Below are 17997 nucleotides of genomic sequence, written 5' to 3' on the forward strand. Positions count from 1 at the left end.
GGGGAGCTGGGACAAGGAGCAAAGAAAAAGGTACCGAGATCACCCCATGATAAGATTTGATATCTCTTGGTCTACATGGATTGGAAGCAAATGCTTTACATATGCTATCTGAAAACTGGATTAAAGAAGTAACAAATTTAAACTCATTATTTATGATATCATGGGCTAATCATATGGTTTTTGGGATTGAATTTTCCTGGACAGGACCTAATATTAGAGCTAGTGGAAAATGTGTATTTTGTTTCCACAAAAGATTTCAAAGAAAAAAACCTCTTTTTTGTCAAAATGTTTTGCAATTTTGGCGGGGAGGGGGAAGGGGTTTGCTGGCAAAAAAAAGAAAGAAAAATATTTAGTTTTGTGAGGTTCTTTTTTTTTTTTTGGCAAAAACTAAAATTTCAGAAACCCATTTCTCACTGAAAAATGTTTTGACAATCAATGTTTGACCACCTCTCCCCAATCTATCCAGTCCCTGACATTGGATCAGTGTAATATTCTGTGTCTAATATCCACTAGTGACATAGCCCTGCACACAGGTTGGTGCATAAACTACTAGGAGTAGCCGGGGGAGCTATGATGTGTCACAGACACTTCTCTGAGGCACAGTTCCCTCTCTGCATCTCCCTAGCTCCAAGGGGGTGGTCATTTTATGCTAACATATATCAGCACAATTTGTGACTCCCCCTGAGTTGATTCAACTATGTCAGCCAATTTGTTGTGGGCAGATCCAAGGATCCACCCATTCTCCCCCTCTCCCCACACACACACACATACAACTTATCCACCTGTTCCAAGATTCAGGTAGTTCATGCAGCAATGTAAGGCAGATTCTTGCTCCTCTGCATAGACATGTAGTCTCAGGTATAATCTAGCCCATTGTTTCTAGCAGTAATGAAGCTGAGCCAGCACCGTGGGGAACATATTCACTTTGCAGATAGACTGATTCTTGTAATGATGTCTCTGTGTAATGGTTCTCACATCCAACATTGTCAGCATTTCCTTGCTCCTTACAGGGATCATATATGCTGAACTGCGTGTGCATCGTAAATCTGAAAGGACCAGCAGATCAGAGACTTCCCCTTCTGGTATTGTGGGTATTTGTTGGGGTGGCATTTTTAGTTATTAGAGATTTATTCTTTATTATGTTAGAAAACTGTAAAACAATATTGCTGAGAATCTCTAAATTATAAATCATGTATAGAAATTATTTCAACATTTTAAATGGTGACATTTCTATTCACTGGCTTATTGAGCCCTACAACAGCTCTGTGGTGAATGCAGTTTCAAAAATAGTTTAACCTGGCATTTTCTGAAATTCTTTTGTGCTCTGTTTCTGAAAATGGGAGGAGGGAAGAGCCTTAAAATAAAACTGATTTTTAATGAGAACATTCACAAATTAATCAATATAATGTATTGGACTGGGGTTTGGTTTACTGCCGTTCAGACTCTAGTCATCTAAGCACCTTGTTTATTATGAAACCTTATCTAAGTCACAACTCATTGCTCCATTGCAGCAACACTCCCAGAGGGTGACAGGCCACAGGTACCCGGGTGAGACCATGTTATATGCAGAGTTTCACCTACTATTTGTATTGTAAGCCATCTTTACCCCACCTCCTTGTCCTGAACAGAACTGAGTGCAGATCAGATGGCCCACAGAATACTTTAAACTGAACTACAGAGTGAACATTATGAGAATACTACATTGTGACACTGTATGGAGGCAGGGTTAGAGACCTGGTGGTTATCTGAGTGTGACTCTGTGGCTTATTGTGGGAATGCAACTCAACTCTGAATTTCCTGAGTTTCTAATCTTGGGTTTGTGTTATAACTAGAACACTCTTGTAAGGTGGACAAACTGTGACAGGGTGTACTCGGTCATTGTGGCTCTCTGCTGAGTCCACCACAGACCTACTACCCCTGTCCCAAGAAGTAGCAAGCTGGGAGAAGAACAGCAGTGAAGGTGACTCCTCCAAGCTTTCCTAGAGAGGACTCTCTGGAGCAGCCATTTTGGAAACCACAGAGACTTGGTCCTCCAAGGGCAAAAGGGACTAGCAATAGCCAATCAGGGGCCATGCTGGCCCAAATAAAAAGGGCTGCCTGGGTTTAGCAGTTTAGCTCCTGGCTGGGAGTGGAGGAGGGAAGAAGTGGGTTTGTACCTGGCTGGAGTAGCCAGCAATCAGACAGCATTCATGCTAGGCTGAATTTCCATAGCTGGAATCACAGAGGGAGAAGGACCTGGGGATGCTGGACCTGAGATAGGGCTAGAGATAAAGGGGCCAGGTAGAAAGAGGCCCAGGGAAACAGCAGTGAAGGACTGAGGGAAGTGATATGTGGCTGCTGGTTGTAGGATCCCTGGGCTGGAAACCAGAGCAGTGGGTGGCCTGGGTTCCTTCACCAGCCACAGGTAAAGTAGTGTATGACCCAAGAAGGGGGCAAGGCTTAGCTGCAAGCCTGAACAATTTAAAGGGCCCAGAACCAGGTTGAAGATCCTAGTGAGGGCAAATAGCCTGTTTGTTTACTGGAATCTTTAATACCCCACAAGGGGTTCATTTCAATGTTGTGACTTGGCCAGAGGGCCAAATCACTGAAAACCCACCAATGTTGTCCTGCAGCCTGCAGGGAGCACCGGGGGTGAGAAAAGGCCTATGGTACCACACCAAGCTGCTCAGAGGTGCTCAAGAGGTGAGTGCCCCTTTAGAATCATAGAATATCAGGCTTGGAAGGGATCTCAGGAGGTCATCTAGTCCAACCCCCTGCTCAAAGCAGGACCAATCCCCCACTAAATCATCCCAGTCAGGGCTTTGTCAAGCCTGATCTTAAAAACTTCTAAGGAAGGAGATTCCACCACCTCTCTAGGTAACCTATGTGTTTCACCACCCTCCTAGTGAAAAAGTTTTTCCTAATATCCAACCTAAATCTCCCCCACTGCAACTTGAGACCATTACTCCTTGTTCTGTCATCTGCTCCCACTGAAAACAGTTTAGATCCATCCTCTTTGGAACCCCCTTTCAGGTAGTTGAAAGCAGCTATCAAATCCCTCCTCATTCTTCTCTTCTGCAGACTAAATAATATCAGTTCCCTCAGCCTCTCCTCATAAGTCATGTGCTCCAGCCCCCTAATCATTTTTGTTGCCCTCTGCTGACTCTTTCCAATTGACTCTTTCCAATTTTTCCATATCCTTCTTGTAGTGTGGGGCCCAAAACTGGACACTGTACTCCAGATGAGGCCTCACCAATGCTGAATAGAGGAGATTGATCACATCCCTCAATCTGCTGGCTATGCTCCTACTTATACAGTCCAAAATGCCATGAGCCTTCTTGGTAACAAGGGCACACTGTTGACTCATATCCAGCTTCTCATCCTTTTCTGCAGAACTGCTGCCTAGCCACTCGGTCCCTAGTCTGTACCAGTGCATAGGATTCTTCCATCCTAAATGCAGGACTTTCAAAGCTCTGATATGAACCTTCAACCTCAACTTTCCTTCAGCAAAGACTTTGGTGTGGGACCATTATCCTTTCTATTCAGTCATATGAACCAGTTTTCAGTCCAAATGACAGTGACCCCAAAGCACATCCTTCTGAAGAAAGGAGGGTCAGACATTAGGGGAGGAAAACTCCACAGCAACTCTTCCTGGTGATTTTCCTGAGGTGTCCCATTGGTGGGATGGCAAGTTTACCCCCCTTGGGGGAAAAAGAAGAGAATTCATTCCCCTAGAGCCCACTACTTGATGCATATCTCAGGATGTCTCTCTGAGGCATAGGTTCAGGGAGTTGTGGTCCTTGTCCCCTTCTGTACACCATTCCCTAGTTCTCTGGATGTGTGGTTCTATTGGAGCTTCATTACTAGGACTTGCCTAAAAGAGCAGCGGTTCACTCCAGAGGGTGCAACAGGAAGTGTGGTTCAACCAGGGGCTGTGTTACCTTTTTCAGGTAATCTGTGTGGCAATGGTGTGTGAACAATGTATCCCCCAGCCCTGCATCCAACTTGCCAAAGATCACAATGGAACTCCAGTGCCACAGAAACAAATGATCCCTTCCCCTTCCTGCTACATGGAAGAAAGCTATGTGTGGATGGTCCTCCTCATATAGGCTGAACAAATTTTCATGTAGTATTTTATAATCTGTGACATTTACAGCATTCCCTTCCTCTGCCAATACTATGATCCTGTCACAGGAAGCAATTGAGTTCCTCGGGGTCCCAGTCATCCTGGGAAACATTCACTCCAAGCTCCTTCTCCCAGAGTCTGATTCTGTCCTATCCTGCCCTTTGTGCCTCCATTTATAAAGTAGGTGTAAAATGCTAACAAATAAAGATGTTTCCTTTCACTTAGAAGTATTTTTAGACTATCAATTTCTATCTCAGCACCTGGTTAGAAACTGTCTGATATCTGAAGCCAATGTGGCGACGCTTGCGCATGCTAGCAATGTGAGGACTTAAATTGCAATATCCTCCAAAGCAACTCTTTTGTTTTTCTTTTTTTGCAGGTCCTGGCTCCCAGTGTTCAAGCTGGTTCTATGTTGCTCTAGTCGTGGGTCTTATCGCACTGGTTTTCATGGCTGTTCTAATCACTATTTGTGAGTGCCACTTTCCAGATGACAACTTTTGCTTTATTCATTCAGCTATGTGCATGTTTAAACCTCACCAAGAGGATATTATATGTAAAAAATAATTGACATTAATGCAATATTATGGGTGACAAGTTAAACACATAAAATCAGAAAATTAAAATATTAATGTTTCCACAGGGACGTTTACTATTATTTCACATGCAGGATATTTATGAAGGTGAATAGTTAACAAAGCATCGAGTACTCAGAGATACTGTATATGTGCTCTGTGGGGGATTTCAGTGACCTATGAGAAAATTAACTTTTGAATTTCTATATTCATAAGATTAAATTGCCAGCCTTGACTTTGTGACACTGGACCATAAGGTAGTTTTCTTTGTTTAATTTCTTTGGGCAGATCATTAGCTGGTGTAGACTCATAGACTTTAAAGCCAGAAGAGACCATCATGATCATCTAATCTGATGCCCTGCACATTGCAAGCCACAGAACCTAACACACCCATTTGTGTAATAGACCCCTAACCTCTGTCTTAGTTACTGTAGTCATCAAATCATGACTTAAAGATTTCAGGTTACAGAGAATCCACCATTTACATTAGTTTAAACCTGCAAGTGACCCCATGCTGCAGAAAAAGGCAAAAAAACCCAAGGTCTCTGCCAATCTGACCCGGGGGAAAATTCCTTCCAGACCCCAAATATGGTGGTCAGTTAGATCCTGAGCGTGTGAGCAACACTCACCAGCCAGACACCTGGGGAAGAATTCATTGTAGTAACTCAGAGCCCTCCCAATCTAGTGTCCCATCACCCACCACTGGAGATGTTTGCTGCTAGCAGTCACAGGTCAGCTACATGCCATTGTATGCAGTCCCATCGTACCATACCCTCCATAAATTTGTCAAGTCCAGTCTTGAAGACAGTTAGGTTCTTTGCCCCCACTGCTCCCCTTGGAAGGCTGTTCCAGTACTTCGCTCCTCTGATGGTTAGAAACCTTCATCTAATTTTATGCCTAAACTTGTTGATGGCCAGTTTATATCCATTTGTTCTTGTTTCCACATTGGCGCTGAACTCTCCTCTCTCTCCCTGGTATTTATCCCTCCAATGTATTTATAGACAGCAATCATATCTCCCCTCACCTTCACGTTGTTAGGCTAAACAAGCCAAGCTCTTTGAGTCTCCTCTCATAAGGTAGGTTTTCCATTCCTCGGATCATCCTAGTAGCCATTCTCTGCACCTGAATAGCTCCAGCAAAGTATCCTTGTTTAACAAAGTACTTAAGCACATGCTTAACTTTAGACACATGCTTAAATCCCATTAACCTCCATGAAACATTAGTGTGTGATTAAAGTTAAGCACATGCTTAAGTGTTTTGGTGAATCAGCAGTTCTATGAATGTGAAGCTTAAAAAGTATGTCTCTTTCGACTTTGGGATATAGTGTGGAATGAGGTTAAAAACTAAACCTCTTCTCTCTCTTGACACTAGTCTTCAATATTGTGAATTCTCTGATAGCATTACTATTATGTTCTTTGGCCTAAGAGTTCCTTTTAGCTTAACTGTACATTCCTACTAACTAGGCCTTTAAAGGTGATGGACAAAAGGTGGGGGGAGGGGAAGAGTTGTCCTGCTTTTTACATCTTTTTGAGGTTTAAATAAGCATGATGGGTTGGCCCTCTGGTCTAAGTGGTCCCACTCTCCAATTACACCTGGTTCAAACATGTTGGAAGTTTGCAGGTGGGTTTGAGCCATAACCTGGAGTCCAAGTGTGATCTTCTTCTAACAGCAGGCGGCATCAGGGGTCACTTTCAAGTAATTACAGGCCTCACTGGATGGACACTAATTGGGGCTGGTGGGACTGTGGAGACCCTGTGCACATAATTTATTGGTCAGATATGAATACAGAAAATCCCTAAGCACTCATCATATTCTTAGTTGGTACCATTGGCAGATATGGTTGAATAATTTGTCAAGTTGCATATTATTTTTGTATGTTTGTAAACTATTTAAATAACTATAAGCCCTGAAAGGGTTTGTAGTGTGCGGTTTTTTTTTGTTTGTTTGTTTGTTTGTTTTACTGCTTGTTTGTTACCTTAGAAATATCAGGATTACCAATTTTGACTTCCTTGTTGTTGCTGGAAGATTTCTGTGCTGACTCCGCTACATAGGAAGGTAGCGTCTCATCCTTTAAATTAAATATTGGGATGTTGAATCTTTTTGTTAACGAGATTTTCTCTCATATGCTTAGGTTAAATAGGGGGCTAATAAAAGAAAAAACAGAATTCTAGACAGTCTGAATCAAATTGATATCTCTTTTCAATTAATCAGATGTATAACTGTAGTACATGTAATGTCATAACCGTACCTGTTCTCCACCAAAGTAGGCAAGACCTGAATTTCTTATGGAGAAAACAAGCAGGAAAAACAACCAAGAGAAAAAAATACCAGGCCTTCTTGATATATCATAACCCAACAAAAAAGGCAAACCTATTTTTAATCCCTTTGCAAGCTGCCTTCCTTACTGACTGTACTCTCTGTAATACAACTGTGTTTTCTGAACCTCAGATACCAAGACTGCATATTACTGATGCTCCTATTAACCACGTTGTCTTCCTTTGCATTCAAGTCTGGAGGGGAAATTGTAAGAGTCCATCCACGCTCAGGACAACCTGCACTGAAAACAGTACATCTTCAGGGGAATCTCCATGCACAGGGAGATGCTCGATGACAATCAGTGGATTAATGGACGATCTGTGTGAAGATAGAGAGGGTGAGGAGTTACAGCCCCTCTCTAACTGTGCAGTGTGTTCCCTTCTACTGTTTGTTAACACCCTCTCCTATAACAACCTGAAAACGTTATGGGTCAGAATATGGCTTCTTTACTGTCCCCATTGAAATCAATGGAATGATTCACAGAGGAAGGTACTACTCAGGATGAAGAAGAGTATCAGAATCTGGCCCTGAAGATATATTTGAACCAATATTTACAATTCCTAGTTAGTAATTATAATTATTGATATACCACCCTGTGCTTGGAATAGAAATGGAATGTCCAGGGCTGCTTTTAAAAATGACATTAGATACCTTAGAGCAGTGATTCTCAACCTGTGGTCCATGGACTCTTGGGGGTCCGCAGACTATGTCTAAGGAGTCTGTGAAAGACTTAGACTGAAAACTGACTGAACAGAATTCAGCTACATCTACAAAGGGGTTTCCAAAGGGGTCCCCACCTCCATTCAAAATTTCCAAAGGGGTCTCAAATGAAAACCACTGCCTTACAGCTGCCTGGTGTTTTCAAGAACCGCCCGAGGCCAAGGATTTTTTTGCAAAGAGAGAGAAGGACTTTGGCAGCCTGGGCCCTTTACCAAATGACACATGTAGCCTTATTGCCCTGAAACTCTAATTGGGTGATAAATATTACTTGTTGTTAAATATTTTTATAATGCAAATATTTTGCTTAAAACCTCTAGCAGGAAGCCAAGCAGGAGTGAGCTAGGGAAGGTTCTAAACAGAAGCTCCTAGGGTGAGGGAGAAAGAGAATGAATGTAGTTTTAGGGATAATACTGTTCCCCTTATTCCAATAAAGTTACTTGTTCCCTGTGGCTCTCTGTAGACTCGGATCTAAAGTACGTTGGTACCATGTTCAGGCTAACACTTGTGGAGGTCTAGGCTAGATGAGGCCGGGTGCTCTTAACACGTGTTGAACCGTCAAATTAAAGTCTTTGCCTAGACAAGGGCTGTGTTAGAAGGAAGTACATTTTCTGTGTCTCTCTAACCCAGGGAGGGTGTGACATTTGGAGTGCAATTATTGAGACCAGTGAGAGGTTGTCACTTCTTGCCATGTAACCCTGGGTGTCTTTAATGCTCTGCTGCTGTGGCTCACAGCCCAGACACCAACAGCCAGCAAACACACATGTAGCTCCCTGAGCGTGTGTGAACTGTGCAGCCCTGGTTCAGCGCTCCGAACCCAGCAGCGTGACACCATACAACAGCCACACCCTGGTCTTCACCAGATTCGTTACAACTCACCCAGATCTTGTGGAAAACATGTTTTTAATGTCATTTCCCCACCAGAGTTCGGAAAACTAATTTTTTCTTGTAACGCTCTTCAGTAGTAGTGGCATAAGAAGCCTGTTCTACTCTCAGAATAAATTATCCAAATTCTCCCTCTCCTTTATTTAACTGGAAACTGATTGCATTTCCATAAGTGGCAATTTTACCTTTTCTATCAATCTTTCAATCTTACCTTCTTTTTTTCAATGAGGAGACTTCTTCTCTGCTATGTCACTTGTTCTCAGCTCGTTGTTATTCCCCATCTTCTCCTCATCACATTAGATTGTAGTATTTTTGTGGCATGGACCACATTTCAACCCAGAGGGGCCCTTTCTCAAGCCGTTAAGAGCTACTAAGATACAAAGAAAAAGAAGAATCCTTGTCTTTTATACACACACACACACACACACAGTGCAAACAATATTCAGGTCACTGATTTACCGGTATTTCAGGTTAAGGGAAAACAAGTCGAACAAGCAAGAACAATCACAAGAACAGCTGCATCTCAACAACTGAGAACAAAATGGCAGCTGCTGCCTACAGGGTCCTAGAAAGGCACATGTGCAGCACACAGGAAACAAAAGCACCAGTTTCACAGTTCGAGGCCGGAGCATGCACGGTGTCATGTTGCTCTAAGCAATGGTTCCCTAAATGAGCATTTAACCCATTCAACGATAATTAGAAGAATGTAAGACGTGTCGGTAAAATGCAGGGCAACTGACAGCTGTGACATTTCACCAAGAATACTTAATTTTCCAAAATGTACTGTTAGCAGCTGGGAAGCTATTTGCTTCCCCACAATATGTGATGGGAGTAATTAAGCCATTTGTGATGCTAGGTAATGATCTTCTTTACTCCCCCTTCCCAGGAAGAACTGCGTGTCTGCTCTGCCCCCCAGGGTGGATGCTGCACAGGGGGAGATGTTACTATTTCTCAGAGCAGCTGGGGACCTGGGATGCCAGTATGCAAAATTGTTCAGGCAGGAAATCCCAGCTGCTTGTTGTTGAAGATGAGGCTGAGATGGTAAGTCTGGGAACATCCCACATAGTACCAGCAATCAGCAAACCCTCCACGTTATTCAGACACTTGACTGAAAAGCACAAATATACCCAAGGTTTTATCAGAACCTCTGACCACGCAGGCTCTCCCTGAGAAACTGTCTGTGAATGGGCCTTTATTTCCCCACAAACAAGAGCCCCACTTGGGAAGACACCAAGAGGGAGCAGAGCCTGGCCTTTCTTCCCTCTGGCTGCGATCAGTCCTCTGATCCATTACTGAAAAGCTGCTCTACCAACTCAGTGGGCTTCCCTGGGTCTCCGTGAGGCTGATGGGCATATGCTTCAGATGGAAATGTAGAAAGCAGAATAAGTTCTGATCTGGGAGGAGATTGGGGTGTGATCAAGGGCTTTCCGCAGTCTGCTAAGGCAGGAAAGACTTTGCTTTGCGATTGAGTGGGACTTTCACGCTGTTGAGGGCCTGCCCAATCTCCATTTGGAAATGTAGAAGGTAGATTCCCTCTGCAAGGTAAAAAAGGCCTGATTTTCATGTCTGGCAGTTCACTTAGGGTCTGGCTGTTTTCAGCAACTCTTATGTTCTCCCAAGTGCAAGACTTTTGGGAAAAGCAGCTATAAGGATTCCCATGTGCCCTAAGGCTGTTTCAACCAAACTAGTTACCGGTGTGGCTGAGTCCTTGTCTTTCATATGTATCCCGGTCTCAGTTCAAAATGAGCATGTGATTGCATGAGGAATGAGGCAGAGCTGAAATGCCCCATCAGTGTATAATGTATTTCTGTTTAATCCACAGGAATTTATAGCAACCAGAACAGAAAAGAAATATTTCTGGATTGGATTAAACTTTCAAGAGAAAGAGGGAAGATGGATGTGGCTTGGTGACTCCCAGTTAGAAGGGCCCAGGCTGAGCTCGTGGGTGGATTTTTCTTTGTATAAATGTTAAGTTACATTAATATAAATGCAGATACAGTTCTGACCCCATAGCTCCCCGCTAAGTAATTCCCAAAGCACAGAGCTTGTACTGTGATCGAAGGCAGATATTTAGCTCTATCTTAGATTTCAAAGTCTCCAGCATGACCTGTTCCACAGAGACTAAGTTTTCCTTACATATAGTCACAGTCTTTAGAAAGCAGTGGTGTGGGTGATGCTACATGAAGGCCTCATCCTCAATTTCAAATCACTGCAGACCATTGCTGCTTAGGCCCTATCTACACAATCGTTTGGGGGCTATTTTGTAGACGTTTTGCTAGGGCTGTATAGCAGCCCCATGAAAAACCTCTAGGGCTTGTCTGTACTAAGGTTATGGCCATATTGTAACTTAAGTTAATTGATTGCCAATTAACTCAATTCAAGTTACACAACTATACATGTTAGTGTAGACACTGTACAAACATTTGTTCCTTCTGGTCTTGGGTCACCCTACACTGAACTCTAGGAACAACTGTTTATGGAGTGTCTACATCAGCATGTACCATCAAGCTAATAAATTGTTGATTAGAAGTTATAGGAACAAAAGGACAGGACCAAACACGTCAATCTAGACACAGCTCTAGTGTAAACATGTGGCACTAGAGTAAAAAGAAAAGTGATTTTATCTGTGGCGTTTACCTTGGGGCTTCCACATGGGGAGAAATCTTCACCCCTGTGACATCAACAGGAATGCAAAACTCCCATTGACTTCAGTGGAACCAGGATTTCACCCCTGAGGTTTGTACTAGTGCAGCTAAATTGGTGGAGTTATAACTGCACAAAGCAGCGTCCTCCCTAGACAGGACCTTACTTGGCATCAAAGTGAAGTTGATGATCTCTTTATTCTCTTCTTTGGCAATCAGGTGGCTTTGGGCAAGGTGAGGATACCCGAGTTGGAGGAATAAGGTGCACTGACACATATCGAAGTGCAGTGGGCACACAGGGGCACAGTTATTCAAATGGTTTAAAAATGTACAAAAATACTATGTAACTTTGAAAGAATTTTCAACCACATCTGCCAATGACACTAACCTAAGAAGGTTTCAGAGTAGCAGCCGTGTTAGTCTGTATTCGCAAAAAGAAAAGGAGTACTTGTGGCACCTTAGAGACTAACAAATTTATTAGAGCATAAGCTTTCGATGAAGTGAGCTGTAGCTCACGAAAGCTTATGCTCTAATAAATTTGTTAGTCTCTAAGGTGCCACAAGTACTCCTTTTCTTTTAACCTAAGAAGGTGCTGAGTGCCTAGGGATTTTCTGTGTTTATATTTGACCAATGTATTAGGTGGCCAGGGTCACCACAGTCCCACCAGCCTCAATTAATGTCCATCAAGTGAGGCCTGTAAGTACTTGAAAGTGACCCTGATGTCGCCTGCTGTTAGTAGAAGATCGCACTTGAACTCCAGGTTATGGCTCAAACCCACCTGCAAACTCCCAACATGTATGAATCAGATGTTATTGGAGAGTGGGACCACTTGGGTTGACCGTCTGGTCTGTCATGCAGACTCAACATTTGGATTCATGTAGCTGAAAACTCCTCCCCACCTCCTCACTATTAAGACTCACCATTTCTCCTTTGTGGAATTCTGCTCTCCGTGAATCCCTGTGCAAATCCCCTCTGTCCAATCAAATGGATTGCAATGAGCCTGCAAATGCCAATCTAGCCACATAAGAAAAAAAACACACACACAAAAGAAAAAAACCCTGGTTCCCTCCTCCTAAACTCTGTTCCTGTCTTTTTATTCAGTACCAATTCTGAGCTAACCTCTCAGTGAGCAGCTTTTGTTTTCTCTTTAGGGTGATGGAAAATGGAACTGTAGATGGCACAAACTGTTGTGCTTTCAACAAGGAGAAGTTACAGCCTGAGAGGTGCCCGAATTTACACAGATGGATCTGCAAGAAAAATGCAACCATGCTGGCTCCCTGGAACACCCCAGAACATCAGACACCATCCCTTGTAGAATGATGCATTTTCTTGTATTTTGTGATATTTTAATGTAAATAATCATAAGAGCATTGCACAGAAACCATAGCATTCGGCAATCCTGTGTCGATTGACCACTGGCTGCATTAGGGATAGGTTTGTATTGTAACCCCCTGTAGCTCCTGGAGTCCAAGACTAGAGGATGTTTAGCTAAACAGATTATAATAATTGATGCACGATAAATAAGCTAATAGCACATTCGATCCAGGGCCGGGCCTTTACCCTTCAGCTCGAGCAAGCTCATCCCGTTTTATTCACCTGTTCAGATTCCAAATGCTTTTCGTTTTAGGCCAATCTGTTTCTCTTAAGATTTAGTGCCAAATGACATCTACATAAACACGGAAATGCCTGTGACTATTTGCTCTGTATTAAGAAATGACTCATAAACATCTCTTTTTTTGCTTACTTTCAACTTTTGTTGTATTAAGATTTTCAAGAAGAAACTCTTATGCAATGGAAGGTTATTTCCTGCTCCTTGGTGCAGCTGCATTAGCAGGAACCATTTTGGTTCCTCTGACCAGCCGTGCCCAAAGATGACTTGTGTGTACATTGTGAGTAAATGTCAATATTAACTAGACAGGAAAAATACTCTTCTAACACTTGGGGAAGGCACTTTGGCCCAGATCATAGAATCATAGAAGTGAATGACTGTCCCTGTACTCCTGTCCCCTGTACTCAAAGCAGGACTAAGGAATAACTAGACCAGGGGTTGGCAAGTGGGAGCTCCGGGAAGCGAACCACAGCCACTGGGAGCTGTGAAAGGCTGTGCCTGCGGACGGTCAGTGTAAACAAAATGTCTCGCGGCCTGCCAGTGAATTACCCTGAAGGGCCACGTGCCGAAGGTGGCCGACCCCTGAACTAGACCATTCCTGACAGGTGTTTGTTCAACCTGTTCTTGAAAAACTCCAATAATAGAGATTCCATAACCTCCTTAGGTAAACTATTCCCGTGCTTAGCATCCCTGACAGTAAGTTAGTTTTTCCTAATGTCCATCCTAAATCGCCCTTGCTGTAATTTAAGCCCATTGCTTCTTGTCCTGTCCTCAGAGGTTAAGGAGAACAATTTTTCACTCTCCTCCTTATAACATCCTTTTACATACTTGAAAACTGTTATCATTTCCCTGCTCAGTCTTCTCTTCTCCAGATTAAACAAACCCGTTTTTGTCAGTCTTCCCTCATAGGTCATGTCCTCCAAACCTTTAATCATTTTTGTTGCTCTTTTATGGACTTTCTCCAATTTTTGTCCATATCTTTCCTGAAGTGTGGCACCCAGAACTGGACACAGTGCTCCAGCTTACACCTAATCGGTACAGAGTAAAGCGGATCCACATAGGAAATTAGGCTTTTAACATCCCTTGATTTCAGTGGAGGTTAGGAGTCTAAGTAGATTTGTGGAGCTGGGTGATTAAATGACTCTCCCAAGGTCACACAAGAAATCTATGGCAGAGGTGGCAATTGGATTTAAAACTCCTGAGAGACAATCTAGTGTTCTAATTTTCTTCCTTGAATTCTTCCAAGAACATGCACCTTGTTTGTAGAGAGAGGAGGTTGTTTTCACCAGATCCCCAGTTATTGTTCTATTTAATTCCCAAGATACAATAGATGTCTTCATTATTTCTGAAAAAGACCTCATTTAATTAAGTGATTACTGTGTAAGATTCTTTGTTGCATTAGATGCTTGCTTTGTGTCTGACCTTAATGCAACAAGGTTACAACCTGCCTTTGGGAGAGGAGTGTGGCTATGTGCTTAGAGACAGGATAACCACAGCTAGAACAATCAATCAATCTGAAAGATTTGTGCTTAGAGACAGGATAACCACAGCTAGAACAATCAATCAATCTGAAAGATTTGACCTGATCTGCCACATTAGAGACTGGGGTGAAATCCCGGCCCCAGTGATGTCAATGGCAAAATGCCCACTAACTTTAAGGAGGTCAGGATTTCACCTTAGGGTTCTACTTCTAACCGAGCCTGCAGTGAGCTTGAATAACCTCTCTCTATTTACTTTAAAATGTAGTATGTGTGCAGCATTTTAGACTGGATTGTTCCCATGGCGTTGGTCAATAACACAAAGAGCAATTAGCAGAGGTGATACAAACTCATAGCAAACACTATCAATGTCTAACTGACATTGTTGAAAGTGGCCCATGAGGAGCAATCAGTGGAGCCAACCATCGATCCCTGAGCATTTCAGATTCCTTGCAAAGGGGTTTTACAAAAGGTGAGACAACCCAATGAAAAACAACAAAAAGGAGTGATTTTCAACTCTCCTTATTCTCCCTGTATCAATCTGCTGTTCTCCAAGCCAAAAGGTGCTGTTCAAAAGGTGCTTAAAATTTGCCATTCTTAAGATTTTTATGAAATAAAGATTTAAAATTCCAGTGAAAGAGAAACCTCCGCAACAGCTTTAACTGTGCTGTTCAGACAAGCTCCAGCATGGCACAACACTGTGTTCTTCTCGTTGAAGTATCTCAACACCTTGAGGAACAATCCTCAGATCTCCACCAGCCGCCCCCTCCCCCCCAAAATCTTATCCTCTTTTTCCACAGCTGGAACTCAATGTGCTTTCTCTTCTGCACAGGTGAAGAGGCAGGAAGGAGTCAGTTCTAAGCAAATTTCCTCCCAGTGCTGGAGACCTGGGGCCTCATTCCCCACTTCATGACTCCAGATTTACACCTCTGTGAGACCATAGGTTTTAATGGTTTTACCAATGTAAAACTGAAATAACACAGTGGTGCATGAGGCTCCTGATCTGTTCAGAACCATCCTACCAACTGGGCACACAAGGAAGTGAACCCAGCTAATTGCTCCTATAACTGCCATAGGAGCCACAGGAGCGAGAATTGATGGAGTTGATGCTCCTTTCAGCAACCATAAACATTGAAGTGTAAATGACCATTTAACATTTACCTGTGTAAATCAAGAGTCACTCCACTGCCTCATGGAGTTAATGAGAGGAGCATCAGGTGGGTGCATTCTTCTAAAGGTGCAGAGCAGCCTTCATTCTCCTGCGCCTTTAAAAAACAGTGGTGTCAGACCAGAGAACATTCTAAGTGTGTTTCTCCTTCAGTGCTTTCTGGTGTACAATTTCACTGCAAAGCACCAGGACAGGCCTGCTGCTCAGATTATACAACCTGGAGAAAGGGTGGGAGAATGTATGCCTCCATGTAGGTTCACACACAGTCTGACACTACCAACACATGTACCCATGTTGGTCTGAGTAACTTAAAAGGCTACTTTCTTTCACCAGCAAAAGTTGGTCCAGTGAAAGATATTACTTCTCCCACCTTGTCTACTTTTGACACAGTCTGGCAAATACAAGGTATTTCGGGGGCCGGGGCCAACCACATTGCTAGTTTCATGATGGTAGCACCTAGGGGTCCATAGAGCCAAACACGAGAATAACCCTGCCCAGAAGAATGTACAGTTCAAACAGAACAGACAAAAGGTGAGAGAAAGGAAATACTTTTCTCCCCTGTTTGGAGATGGGGAAGTGAGGCAGAGAGAGGGGAAGGAAGCCACTAAGCCATTTCCACTGGCATTTTCAATATATTTGATGGTCACTGGAACTAAAATTCAGCTTGTTTAGTTCTACATTACTCAGTGTTCTGCTGAAGTAAAAACATATTTTTGTGAGTCTGCTGTGTCTATAAATGCCTCTTCCTGCCTCTTCATAGATTCCTAGATTTTAAGGCAACTGGAGCCATCTAGCCTGAGCCCTGCACAACACAGGATTTCACATATTCATTTCGGCATGAAGCCCATAAGTTCTATCTGAGCAAGAGCACATCTTTTACAAAGATTGCTTTGAAGCCAAGGGCTGTGGCACAAGCTCCATCCTCCATCAGTACTCTAGGTCCTTTTTATGAATGTAGGACCTTTGCCTCCAGCAAGAGAACAGCTTCTGTTCAGTTCACAACAACTTTAGTGCAATTTTCCCCTAGGCTACAATTCAAACTAATAATTCTTCACTAGAGCAGTTACAACAATGAAAGCCATGGTGGAAGCTGCAGTTTAAGAATGTTGCAGGCATTTTACCACCATGTGGTAGGATTAGATAATATCCAGGGAAACAGCTGGACCCTCTGAGTATTACAGATCCTACCACTACTATTACTGCTGGAGCTGCACGGTGGAAAATTATGGGTCCATTTTTTTTCCTAGTGAAGACAGGGCCTTAGGTCCAGATCCATAAAGCTACATAGCCATCTCAGCCCCAAACTGAGGTTCCTAAATTCCATTTTTAGGCTCCAATGCAATCCACAAAACTGTCACTCAGCTACTGCTTAACCCTGAAGGTGCTTAAACTCACTTAGTGCCTAAGGTTTAGCTGTCAAAGGTCCCTAAGCACCAATGTTTCTGCTTCTGGGCATATGCACTGCTGCCTCCCTCTAAGCACCCTATCTCCTGACTAAGCCCAGAGCGATCTGCAAACCAGGGGAAGATAAACACTCCTTCTCCTCCTAAATCAATATGCAGGCACTGATCCAGTAGACATGCTCTTAGGCTGCCTAACTTCACACAAAGCAGCTGATGGGGAAAGAGGAAGAAGACCTCATTATAACCTTCACCCAGTGGAGAGGGAACTTACCTGAGATGTGGTTAGCCCTTACTTCAAGTCTCCCCTCCTTCTGAGTTGGAGAGGGGATTTGAAGAGGGATCTGCCACCTCTCAGGTGGGTGCCCTCACCCTAGTGTTTGGGATATTCTAATGTGGGCCTTCCTTAATCTCTCCTAATTAAGTTATTCCACTTTAATAGAATAATGAAAGATGAATTGGGCCAAAGAAAGAGTGAGGATGACTCTATAGTCCAGTGGTTCCAGCACATACCTGAGTGGTGGCAGATCCCTCTTCAAATTCCTTATCCTCATCAGGCAGAATGCGGACTAGAATGGGGAGGGGGGCTCTCCCATCCTGGTTGAGTATTCTAACCGCTGGGCTAGAAGTTAAAAGTGAGCTCCTCTTTCTCCTTCTCCCACCCCCATTTGGTGCAGATTGGGTCCACTGCTGAGTTACCTGAGAGTGCCATTTTCCTCCTGGTTTGTGGATCACTGGCAGAGATTGGCACCTCACTGCAGCCTGGACTTAAGTCCTGTCCCTCGCACAGAGTTCAGAACTTAAGACACACCTCCCTTGTTGCCATCTCCCATTAGTTAGCCTAGGCGGCTCCCCATCTAGCCTGCTGGCTTCTGTGGATCTCAGTCTAAGGCCTGGTCTACACTAGGGGTGGGGATCGATCTAAGTTATGCAACTTCAGATACATGAAAAACGTAGCTGAAGTCGACATACTTAGAACTACTCACCGTGGTGTCTTCACTGCAGTAAGTCGACTGCTGACGCTCCCCCATCGACTCCGGCTGCGCCTCTTGCTCCGGTGGAGTACAGGAGTCGACAGGAGAGCACTTGGTGGTTGATTTATCAC

The 17997-nt window shown here is 43.4% G+C and overlaps 1 protein-coding gene and 1 long non-coding RNA gene across 4 annotated transcripts in view; one reads left to right on the plus strand and one right to left on the minus strand.

The window, feature by feature from the left end:
* The window catches only part of LOC119841601 (killer cell lectin-like receptor subfamily B member 1B allele C), a 19216-nt gene extending 5564 nt beyond the window's left edge, over nucleotides 1–13652 (plus strand). Inside the window, exons 2-7 of one of the 3 annotated variants that reach the window (XM_038369163.2) lie at nucleotides 1011–1082; nucleotides 4485–4574; nucleotides 7187–7330; nucleotides 9482–9636; nucleotides 10418–10536; nucleotides 12389–13652. In XM_038369163.2, the coding sequence (XP_038225091.1) occupies nucleotides 1011–1082; nucleotides 4485–4574; nucleotides 7187–7330; nucleotides 9482–9636; nucleotides 10418–10536; nucleotides 12389–12557 (749 nt within the window). In that variant the 3' untranslated portion in view covers nucleotides 12558–13652. Of the gene's footprint in view, nucleotides 1–1010; nucleotides 1083–1900; nucleotides 2683–4484; nucleotides 4575–7186; nucleotides 7331–9481; nucleotides 9637–10417; nucleotides 10537–12388 lie in introns of those variants that run through there. The other 2 variants (XM_038369175.2, XM_043513626.1) reach the window with 2 other exon arrangements.
* LOC122460006 lies at nucleotides 4873–17024 on the minus strand. The gene is made up of 3 exons (XR_006281019.1): nucleotides 17011–17024; nucleotides 10806–10820; nucleotides 4873–5191 (listed from the first exon to the last, which is right to left on the minus strand). It is a non-coding gene; the product is annotated as an uncharacterized LOC122460006 (long non-coding RNA).
* Nucleotides 17025–17997: the final 973 nt, after the last annotated feature.

The sequence above is a fragment of the Dermochelys coriacea genome, chromosome 1 (genome assembly GCF_009764565.3).
Source record: "Dermochelys coriacea isolate rDerCor1 chromosome 1, rDerCor1.pri.v4, whole genome shotgun sequence".
NCBI lineage: Eukaryota > Metazoa > Chordata > Testudines > Dermochelyidae > Dermochelys > Dermochelys coriacea.